General features: G+C 39.7%; 1 protein-coding gene and 1 long non-coding RNA gene across 2 annotated transcripts in view; one reads left to right on the top strand and one right to left on the bottom strand.

Annotated features, from left to right (window-relative positions):
• LOC118521144 (uncharacterized) overlaps window positions 1–12,051 on the top strand; it is a 30,453-nt gene that overhangs the window by 5,050 nt on the left and 13,352 nt on the right. The gene's annotated exons all lie outside the window — the stretch shown is intronic.
• The window catches only part of EXTL2 (exostosin like glycosyltransferase 2), a 151,230-nt gene continuing 144,258 nt past the window's right edge, over window positions 5,080–12,051 (bottom strand). The window contains exon 6 of the mRNA XM_078072686.1: window positions 5,080–5,171. Within this exon, the coding sequence (XP_077928812.1) occupies window positions 5,095–5,171 (77 nt within the window). The 3' untranslated portion in view covers window positions 5,080–5,094. The remainder of the gene's footprint in view (window positions 5,172–12,051) is intronic.

Raw genomic sequence — 12,051 nt, 5'->3', positions numbered from 1 at the left:
TCAGCATCTTCCATTTCGGATAATATTCATAGCCAAATATAAACTCTAAAACTACAGACCAGGTGCCTCAAACTGCCTTTAATGCAAGACCAACAGACTTCCATTCATTTGAAGCCCAGCGTGCTGGTGTCAGAGAGAAGGCTGGTTGGAGAGTGGCATGTACGTGCTGACAGGCCTGGCCCTCAGGGAAGGACCGCTGCTGCAGGCAGGCGCTCTCACCAGCCACGGCCACATGGCTGTGTCTCCTTTTCTTCACGCCACTGCTCACGCTCTGACATTTTCTTATTTCGTTGTTAACTCATTTACGTCTGTTCTCACAGCAGACCCATCACGTGTGAATACCGACCGTCCCTGACTTACCGCGGTTGGACTTAATGATTTTTTTTTTTTTATCATAGTGCTTAAGTGATATGCACTCAGTAGAAACTATACTTGGAATTTTGACTGTTGATCTCTTCCTGGGCTAACGATATGGGGTGTAATACTCTCTCGTGATGCTGGGTTAGGGCGGTCACAGCTCCCAGTGCCACCTGGTCCTGAGGGTAAATAGCCGACACACTTAAAACCGTTCTGTACACACGTAGCCATTCTGGTTTTCACTTTCAGTGCAGTATTCAGTAACTTACCTGAGATAATCCACAGTTTATTAGACAAAGGCTCTGTGTGAGGTGATTTTGTCCTACCGTAGGCTAATATAAGTGTTCTGGGCTTGTTTGAGGTAGATTAGGCTAAGCTATGCTGTTCAGTAGGTTAGAGGTATCAAATGTATTTTCACCTTACGATATTCTCAACTTGCAGTGAGTTCATCAGGCCATAACCCCATCGTAAGTGGAGGAAGAGCTGTACTGGGAGATCAGGACTTTGTCTTTCTGGTTTATCCCAGTACTCTCAGCACAGAGAACAATGCCTGGCCCACAGCAGGTGCTCAATAAATACTGGAATGAGTAAGTAAGTTAGAGCCAATCTATTGGTTCTGCCTGGACTCCTTTGCCTTCACGAATTTCTACAACAGTGATTAGCACAGAACATACACTCGATACACGACAAATTGCCCTCATAAGGAAGGATAATGACAGTACCACATTTAAGCCTCTGATATAATAAAGAAGCCCAGTTTAGATTACGCCATTATAATAAGTTCTGCATGTATAATAACTCCACATCAATAAACCCTCATATTTCAAAGCCACCACATTTTCTAAGATTTTCTATGATTCTTGATGGATAATGGACATGAAAAGAGTTCTGGAAACGTGGCCCTGGGGTGGCAGCTTTTGTAAATGTTCAACACTCAACATTAATGGAGCTTTATACACACACTCGCACACTCACGCACACATAAGCACACATACACATACATAGGATAGACAGATATGCAAATACATACAGATATAGAAGTATAACTATAGATACATGTGTGTAAGTTTCCTGACACATAGGATTCAACACACGACATTAGCATTCACAGCAGAGTTCTTGCCCATCAATTTTTACATCATCAAGAAGCACTTATCAGCTAAATGGCTTCAAGTAATTTATGACTCAAGTTCAGGTAGCCGCCACTGATTCAATATTTTAATAACATATACTAAAATCCATGTATTTCTTCAGGGGCGCATAGGTGACTTAGTGGGTTAATTGACCAACTCCTGGCTTCGGCTCAGGTCATGATCTTGGGGTCAGGAGATCAAGCCCCACGTTGGGCTCCATGCTGAGAAGGGAGCCTGCTTAAGACTCTCTTTCTCCCTCTCCTTCTGCCCCTCCCCCCACTCGTGTGCACACACACTCTCTCTCTCTCTTTTTCTAAAAAAAATCCGTGTATTTCTTCAAACAGTTTATACTTTTATATATTGAGTCATATCACTCTGTCCAGTAGCAATACTCATCAGTTGATACGATCAATTTCTAAGAACCCACAATAAATTCGTACTGTATTGATTCAGAGCCAGCTCTACATTCTACATTCTCTACATCTTAATATTTTAACATTCCCTACATTTTAACATCTCCGAAATCAAAATGTCTTTATAATCAACATCTTATGAGTATAGTTATTTTTTTTCCTAAAAGCTGCTATTAAAATAATGGTGTGTCTTCCCATCAATGGCAACTTAGAATCAAGGAAATGTAGTATTTATAAGAAACATGACAGACAGGTTTATAATCTTAACATATTAAGAACTCATACAAAATGATAACCAAAGCAGTAAAATCTTGAGAGGTAAATGGGCAAAGGACACGAATCTCCCATTCATCTAAGAAAAATGTTACTAGCCGGTACATATAAACATCCTTCCCAGAACTCAAATAAATGCAAATTAAAATAAAAAGGAAACTACATTTCTGTCTTTCCTATGAGCATAGAATAAATTTTTTAAAATCCAGTGCTATTTAGAGTGAGATAGAATGGGCACCCACATCAAATGTTGGTGGGTAAATTGGTACAAAATTTCTGAAAAGCAATTTGGCTGTATATATTAAAATTCTTAAAGTGGCCATACCCTATTTATCCTTCTAGGCAAGTATCACAAAAGAATAATCAGAAAGTGGTCGAAAATGTATTCACAAAAAACTCTAAGTGGAAAAAAAGTCAAGATTCTAAATTTACATACTATAAATTCTTACTATTTCAGAATTCAGAAAAAATGATTACAATAAAATATCCTAAGATGTTAATGGGCGATTTTATTCCTGCTCCTTTACACTTGCATGTAGTTTACAAATAAAATGTGTGTTATTTTAATAACCAGAAGAAGATTTAAAAACCAAAAGGAAAAAAAAATGACCACAGGATGTTCTGACAGAATTTCTATTTCTTCCCAAAGGAAGAGAGGGAAAATTACTTACCTTGAAGTTTGTTCTTGTAGGAGACTTACACAGCAAAAATTATGTGTGTGGGGGCTTCTTTATATTTGTGTGGCATGATGCAGAAGATAACATATTTCAAGATCTGTTAGATTTAGATGACATAAAAGTCTTGATCTTTGAATTTTAAATTTTGGGGCACACTGTTTTGGAGTTTGTTATTATTATTATTTGACCCTTTTGAAAAACACCAGCACCTCATGGGTTAAACTTACCCTGTTAAGCACTGTCTTCCTGGATGAGGAAGTTTTCAATGTCCTCGCTGAAGACAGTATTAGTCAGCTTTTTATTATCTCTTCCAAATAATAGTCGGATACAGTTAGCATCATATAAATATTTATTTATCCAAAAATCCAACAGAGACTGTATGCTGTTAGTTAATAGTTATGTAATAAGGACATTACAAGATTTCTTTTCAGTAGGACTCCAATGTCCAATTCAATACTGTCTGAGGCATCTCCCAGAGGACTTTGGTTTTTTCTTTTTCTCCCTGCCACTCAAGCTCATCTCCAATCGTGAAATTTTAATTTTGCTTACATATTCTTTAAACAACAACAACAAAATACAGCACGCTTGACTTATGCCTTTGATATCAGAATGAAAACAACCAGTTAAAATTGATACTAAATTTATAAGCTATATTTCTTCTATATTTCAATAACTTCCTTCCTATTTACAGTTTCATGTGTTTATACTTTGGGGATTTTATTTAGATATATCTGCTGATACAATGGATATCAGGCCCTCAAGTATCTTGCAGGCTAGTTAGGGGTGGGAGGGCTTGTCGGGCGGATATATTAGCATTTACAGGTTTCCTCCACCATCTGAAAGTAGTGTTCCCGTAAAACTTTTCTGAAGCCAAAATGGCACAAAACGAAGAAGCAATTGCCATTAATTTATATGGAAAAATGTTTGAGCTTTCTCACACTTCTAAGTTACTTCTCTTGGGCTTTTCTGATACCTTATGTCACATCTTGCTAGCAGACCAACAAATAGATTGAGAAAAGGCACAAATGCTCACAGACACCTTTCGAAGCTCTGGCAGCCTGATGCTGAGATGCTGACTGTAGTTCCCGGGGAAGGAGCTTGGTGGCGCCACTCTCACTACCGGGAGTGCATGCCCCCTCTAGGAGGACTCCGTGCTGAACAATCCCTGAACGCTGTTTTTCCTTTTCGCCTTTTTCTTTTTCATAAAAGCAAAAACCCTCTTTAGATTTCTTTTGGTTAGTGGAAACAGGTACTAATGTAGGTCTTTGGTATAAGCCAAGCGGTGTAACATGAGCTTTCAAAAAGTGGGGGATATCTGAATAGTTTAAGGTGATAAGTATCCAACATAAGTTTATTGAGTGTATGTCTTAAGCCAGAGAGAGTTCTAAGCATTGGGATATAGTGAGATACAAGGCGTAGCCTTTACTCCCTGAATAGAAGGGTAATTGGACACCCTGAGAGCATAGAAGGGAAGGGGGCTTCCATTAACTATCCATCCCACAATAATCTCAGTTTCTTTTCCTCTCACCCCATATTCTTATTCCCAAACTCTAGCCAAGTGGGTTTCTCATTCAGTAGGTCTAAAGAACTGGAACTGGATTTTTTTTTTTTTTTTTTTTAAGCTCTCCTTGATAATTCTGACACACGGTCAAGGCTGGGAACCACCATATGACTAAATAGCAGTAATGATCTCACATGGAACTAGGAGAAATTGTCAAAAGGCAGCAGGACAAAATGTTTCTTTGAACCATCTTTCCTCATAACATCTTGCTGCCGTTAGAATTTTGGTTTAGAATATAAAATCATCAATAGTATTGTCCCTAATTCTGTTCGACTATATAGATAAGACTCTTCTGTTGCTTTTCTGGATGATTCTTGGCTTTCATAAATCAGTGAATCAATAGTCAGCTGAAGTTATTTCTTTTGCTCTCATGTGAGATTATCTTCTTAAGAAAATAGTGCTGTAATCTAGTTTCTTTCTGTTCATCTGGTTGGTGTAGGCCTGTAACTCTTCTCTTTAATAGCTTCACAAATGTGCTATGCCTTCTTGCCTCTGGGCCTTTGCACATGCTATTCCTGTTCCCATTCATTGGCTCATTCATATTCAGGTATGAATATGTGGAAAAACAATTTTTATACATACAAGGTCTCAAAAGATGTAATCCATGCATCCTGTTCATAGAAAGCTGTTGGTGATGGGTAAAACAAGAAAGAGGAAGACAAGACTTTGGAAACAGCTAGCTAAGGAATAACAGCCACGGAAGGAAGTCCTTGAATGACTCTGTGCTGAAGGATGCAGAAATCCAGAAGGGAGAGCTCTAGGGGAATGACAGAAAAAAAAGCTCTTGAATAATAAATAGACAAATATTTGACATTCGATGGAATAATTAGTCACGTAGAAAACTTTGCAAATGAAATTAAATTAAATCCTCTACCAATGCAAAATGTCCAAAGGGAAGATATAAACTTGATAAATCAAGAAATAATATACATATTGGAAAGTAATATGGAAAAAGTACCAGTAGAAATGGCAATAGGAATTCAAAGTAGTCACCTAAGTCAAGGTAGGATGGGAGATAGGCCATGTGTACAGAGGACTGTATTGTTGTTGTTTCTACAAAAGTATTTTAAACGTTAAAATATTTGTATCATTGTTGTTTGAAAAGTACATATATTGCTTTGATTTTAAAAACTATATTAAAATTATTTTATTAATTACTTATAATTAATTAATTCAATTTATAAATTAATTAATGTATTAAAAACTGTATCCTCTGCCCATGATTTAAGAGAAGTTATAAAACATGATTCTGACATTCCAAGACCCTAAGTCACTTGGGAGGATATAAGCTACTATCCATATGAGAAAAACATTCAAAGACAAAGGTACAACTAAATCTGAGAAGAGACGCAAGAAGTTTTGTATTCACATTATATGCACCTTAATATTTGTAAAAGTGTGTAAAGCAGAAAATGCTGTGGAACTTACCATTTTTCTCTTACTCTAAGGATGATGAGAATGAATCACTCCATCAGCTCCTTCCTAAGGGTTTACAAGTTTGGCCCCATCAAAGCCTCCCTGAAAGCAGGACTATATTGAAACACTAGCTAAGCCCTGCTTTGCTATTATAATGGCTGTCTTTGCAGTCTTCCATCTTGTCTCCATTAGGGAAAAAAAAAGAAGTTAACTGCTTACTTTGTACCAGACACTTTTTTCTTATATGATGAGCCTTGGGTTCCTGTTCCCTTTTGCCCAATAACTGTCCTAAAGGAAGCTGCAAGGACGATTGACGAAGGACAAGCAAACAAGAAAATCAAAACAAAAGGGTCCGAAAAATGGAGGGCAAAAAGGGGAAAAAAAGAATACAAATATTCTGTTTTCAGAACGTTGGGGGCAGTTTCGCCAATGTATTTCTTGCCATTGTTGCATGTTTTACTTGGACATCCTGTCACTTCCTCTGTGCCCTTTGTGACAGAAGTATTTGTGAGGAAGGTTAGAATCACTGAAGAAGTTGTTTATGTGGCATGTTCCTTGGGCAAGAGATTCATCTTGTGGTCCTCTGAAAAGTGTTAAATTGCAGCTGACATTTAAGCCTACTCAGATTAGAAGGTGTCAAATGTGTTTGAAGTAAAGAGAGAGAAGAAATCTCTGGAGGGAAGGTGTATCTCACAGATCCACTATGGTATACTCCCTGGAAGTTTATTCTCAACTTAACAAAACCGACTCTCTCAGGCTTTGAAGCCTGAGAACTATCTGCCTTTTTAGACTAGTAGATTTTGAAGATAATACATACTTATTAAACAGATCTTGGAAAAAGAAGACAAATATCTGGAAGAAAGTCACCAGTTCTTATGATCACACTGTTTAGAGTAGATTACTGTTAATTTTTTTTGGTGATATATATATATGTCATATTTATGTGAAAAAGAAGTGCCATATTGTGTGTATATGGTTTGCTATCATGCTTTTCTTCCACTGACAATCTGGTCCACTTTTTTTTTTTTTTTGGTGCTGGATTAAGTTGCCAAGAATTTGGGGTACATTTCCAGGCCTCAAGGGAACAAGGCAAAGCCTTAAAGATACCCAGTTGCTTTTTATCTAGACCTGAAAACCTGTGGGATTCAGTCTCCACTAGAGCTAAAGGTCAACTTGGAGATAAATTATTCTATTGGCTAGTCATTCAATTAAAATAGATAATACATATATTAAAAAAAAAAACTGGCGTTTTCTCTTTATATGCAACCTTATCCTGGAAGGGTTTATGCCTGGTCAATATTAGATATTTGATATTTTTATCCAGGGCTAAGTATCTTCATGAAAAATTTTAAGTATTTTTTATTGTATATAGATAGATAGATGATAGATAGATAGATACAGATAACAAAATTTGCTCTTTTAAGCATTTTTAAGTGTACAATCTGTAGCATTAAGCATATTTACACTGTTATACAAACATCACCACTATCCATCTCCAGAACTTTTTCATCTTCCTCCAAACTCTGTACCCAGAAAAAAACAACTCCCCATTCTCCCTCTCCATAGCCCTGGCAACCACCAGTCTATTTTTTGTCTCATGATTTGACTACTCTAGGTATTCTAGGTATAAGGGAAATCATACTTTTGTCCTTATGTGAGTGGCATATTTCATTTAGCATATGTTCAAGGTTCATTCACGTTCTGGTAGAATTTCCTTTTTTAGAGGCTGAATAATAGTCCATATTATACATATGCTGCATTTTGTTTTATCCGTTCATTTGTTGAATACAAAAATTAAGTTTATTAATTACTCACATGTTTGAACTTTTTCTTTCTTTGGAATGAGTCGCAGATCTGGCTGGATGATGACAGTTTTGGGGTCCCCTTCCATGGTGTAGAGTTGCTGGACAGCAGAGCCCGGACAGACACTAAATTTCCCTGTCCCCTTTATGTCCCAGTGAGGCCATGACTTAGTTATTGCCAACAATGTGGGAGAACAAGATGCTCATCATTTCTGAACTACCAAGAGCCTAGGATGCTAATATATCAGCAGTGCTTAAAGTCCATTGGAAATCTTTATACCAATAATCCTCTCAGGAGAATTCTGCATTGGTTGAAAAGAGTACATTGAAAAGCCTTTGGAGGGAGGGCTGAGACCTTCGCAGCAGACAGTCACTAAACTGCCTTAGGAGGCAGGTGGGTTCTGGGTAATGCAGGGCTTTGCCATTTGCTGAGTGGCGATTAGCACTGAACCCCTTCTCTAAGCAAATGTTGAGCAAATATGAGAAAATATCAGTTTGTAGGAGAGACAAATAATTATCCTACTCAGATTTCCCACATGTCTTAGTCTGGCTCTGAGTTCAGGCCACCAACTTTTCTTGCTATTTCTGGTCTATTACATTTAATTCCAAATGTTCTTTCTGCCATTTATCCTCCTCACTGCTGCTGGAGTGATCTTTCTGAAGCACGACTCTGGTCATGTTATCTTTGCTGGAAAGCTCTGAGGCTGCTCATTGCCTAGGGTTGATGTTCTTAGAATGGATCTGGCTCCCCGGCCGCTGAGAAAAGAGCAGGAGAGAAAAATCACTTAACTAATGCAGGCGATGACGTCACCATTCCAAATCATGAGCTCATGGCAGAGGATGAAGCTATCGTGAAAGACGTGAATCGTATATGACTAGCTGTTTCTCATCTCTGCATCTTTTTTGCTCAGACCGTCCCTTCTTCCAGAATTCCAGAAGAATATGCACTCATCTTGCTAGTCTCAGCTCAAGGGTTATCCCTTCTATGAAATCTTTTCTGACAAGCCTCTCACCCCTCACTGTCTGTTCCTTTGTATTTTCTCTCCCTCTCCAAATCTAGGCAGTAGTTCAGAGGTAGAACAGGTTTTCCAGTATTTAACCAGGGTCCCACGGCAGCGTTAGAATAGTTACTGTAACAGGGGCATTTTAAAGGAAGCCACATGCTCTTGGTTACACTGAGGGCGTTTCGCAGCTGCACGGTCCTCCATGCCTTATGCCCAGAGACACCTTTGGTAATTGCTTCCTCCTGGACCCTGAGACTGTGGGGTGTGGAGGATGGGGAACCGGCCTGTCCGGTGGGCTAAAAACAAGAGTTTGAATGTCTCCTTTGGGCAGAGGAATGTCCATTTATCTTTTCCTCTTCCTGAATCCCCTTCTTCATTTGGGTGCCATCAATCATCCTTTGGTTAGGAAAAATAAGTTAAATGTCTTACAGTGAGTTTACCCTTGCAATTGGAGCAAAATAGAGGAAGATCGTTCTTGTACAGGAAATCTCTTTGCCATTAAAAATGTGACCCAAGGACTTATCTAACCTAAAAGTGGTTGGTCTGAAGCGTGTAGCCAAAATAGTTACTTAAAAAATAGTTTGGGCCAGCACACTTGAAGTACCTCGGCAATGCTGCCATTGCTAATGTTTAATTAACAGTGTTGGGCCAGCAGGCCTGGATCAGGCGGCTCTCGGGATTGAAGGGGAATGCAATCACCAACAGAATTTTGAGTTGTCTGAGTTTAATTCCAATAAATAGTCCTTATGGAACCATGGCTTTATTGAGGATTTCTCACCAAAGAAGATAGCCATAATAATGTGTGTGCATGGTCTTTTCTCACTCTGGGTTTCACCGCTAGCTTTGGCCTTCCAGCCATACTCCTCTGTTATTAAACAAACAACCCTGCAGCTCACAAATAGATCTGGTCCTGTGGCCCACTAGTGAGAAGACATGTTTACTCTCCTGCTTGAGTTGAGGGTTTCTGATTTGTTTGTGGTTTTTTGGGGTTTTTTTGGTGGAAGTGGTCAGGCACAGATAGCATGGCCAAATAGTTCTTTTTTAAAAAAAAAAACCCAACAACTTTCTTCTTTTAACAGCAGTTTTAGTTGCTGTTAAAATTGAAAGGAAGGTTCTTAGGGTTTCCATCTCTTTACTTACCTTATGCATCTGTTTTCGCATGCTGTCTACTTTATCCGTGAGACCCCTTAGCATATTACTCACAGTTGTTGTAAATTTCTGTGGTTTGATGATTCCAACATCCCTGCATATCTGAATCTGGTTTGGAAGCTTGCTCTGTCTCTTTAAATTTTGATTTTGCCTTTTGGTATGCTTTGTAGTTTTTCCTTGATCTGCCATACATGAGGTACCAGGTAAAAGGAACCGCTATAAATAGGCCTTTAGTAATGTGGTGGCGAGGTGCGGGGGGAGGGGAAGGCTTCTATCGTCCTGTGATCAGGTCTTAGTCTTGTAGTAAGCCTATGCTTCTGGACTGTGAACTTCACAAGTGGTCCTCAGTTTTTTTCCTCCCCCCTGACGTGGGACAGGATGGGTAGAGCGGGCTGGGGTTGAGTATTTCCCTTCATCCACGTGGCAGGCTAGAGCTGGCTGGAGCTAGGTATTTCCCTTTCTTAGGTCAGTTAGGCTCTGGTTAACTAGTTTCCCATGAGTGCAGTCCTCGTCAAGACCTGAGTGCTTTGGCATATTTCAAAATTGTTCCTTTTGATTTTTACTGTTGGAATCTGATGGAGCTCCTGAAGGTAAATCTTACAATATTTGGCGAGGGGGGCGGGTGCAGTGGGGAGGACACACGTTTAGGTCGCTCTGGAGTTTTTCACGCTGGGCTTTGTCTGCCCTGAGGCTCCAGCAATTCATCCCTTCCAGTTCCGGTTTTCCAACCCTGGCGCTGGTTCCCACGGCGGTTTCCACTGGTGAGTTTGATCTGGTAAGCCAAGACTCCCTGAGTTTGCTGGGCTGTCCTTCCAGTCTTGGGGGCCATGGTTTGCCCTAGGTTCTCCCCTCTTTTATGGATCCAAGAAGAGTTGATTTTTTTTTCAGTCAGTTCAGCTTTTAAATTGTCGTTGGGGTAGAGTGGCAACTTTCAAGGTCCTTTTATGCAGAACTGGAAATGGGAACTCCTCCCAAATGGTTCTTTATTTCTACAGAGAAGTCCTCTGGACCTCACAGAATAAATTCTTGTATTGGCAAAATCTCCTTCACCTCTTTTCCTACCGTGGGCAAATTTATTCAGTCACCACTTGTTGAACATTTTTACCAAGGGAATGGGAAATACACCAGGGTATCAGGACTCTCTCTTCCCCCAACTCATAGCCTTGGAAAACAGCACGAATGAATCACAGCACTCTTTTCCTCTGAGCCTTGGAATCCTCCACACAGAGCTCCCACTAACTACCAGTAGACTGTAGTTAACAAACAAGTTAAAACCTTCGTGCTACCTACCCATGCTCCTCTCTATGTGCCGAACACTGAGTATACAAAAGAGGACAGCACACAATCTTCCCTTTTGAGGCCACTACACTGCCGTGAATAAAATAAATTTAATAGCCCCTTACTTCCATTCTACCTCTACTGCACTTTCTGTTTTTGAGAAATCCATAATGAGGATAACTTTTACTTTCATGGTGAAAGGTAAAAAAGCTAAGACCTTTTTTTTATTCTCAAGTTTTACCTTCTGCTAAAAGGTCTGAGATTGAAATGTGTTATTTAGGGATGCCTGGGTGGCTCAGTCGGTTAAGCCTCTGCCTTCGGCTCAGGTCATGATCCCAGGACCCAGGGATCGAGTCCCACATCGGGCTCCTTGCTCAGTGAGGAGCCTGCTTCTCCCCGCTCCCTCAGCTGCTCCCCCTACTTGTGCTCTCTCTCTGACAAATAAATAAATAAATTTTGAAATGTGTTATTTAATTATAAAATCTCATAATTTGTGTTTGTTTTTCTCCTAATTCTGGTTTAATTACTCCTGGCCTTAAAAAATAAAATAGCAGAACTGCATACTTCAGTAGGAAAAGATCCCTAATGGGATTTTTCTCCTTCACTGACAGGTAGCCACAAGATTTCCTTCCTCAAAATCCTCAGCTGATAAATGGTGCGAGTTGGAGCTCACAGCTGGCAAGTGAAAAGGGAATTGCCCACTCTTTGCCCTGCAGTCCTCGGAATAAAAGTCAGCTAGCCTCAGCTCTGAGATTTCAGAGGCCTGGTGGGACCCTTCACTTTTCCTGCCCAAATCTGTTCCTCTTCTTCCCCACAGTTGCTTTGACGAGGTGAATGAGTTTCTCAGTCAACGATTAGAGACGAAGCTTGAAAAGCAAGTGATCCCAGAATAAAAGCTTTTGTTTTTACTCTGAGGTGTAAAATGCCAAAAACAGGTCTGTAGCCAGAGCAATGAGGAAGCAGGAGAAAGTGGGCCAGTGAGGGGAAG

Source organism: Halichoerus grypus, chromosome 5, assembly GCF_964656455.1.
Source record: "Halichoerus grypus chromosome 5, mHalGry1.hap1.1, whole genome shotgun sequence".
Classification (NCBI taxonomy): Eukaryota; Metazoa; Chordata; class Mammalia; order Carnivora; family Phocidae; genus Halichoerus; species Halichoerus grypus.
The sequence above is the reverse complement of the archived record's forward strand: the minus strand, read 5'-3'. Positions and strand labels throughout refer to the sequence as shown.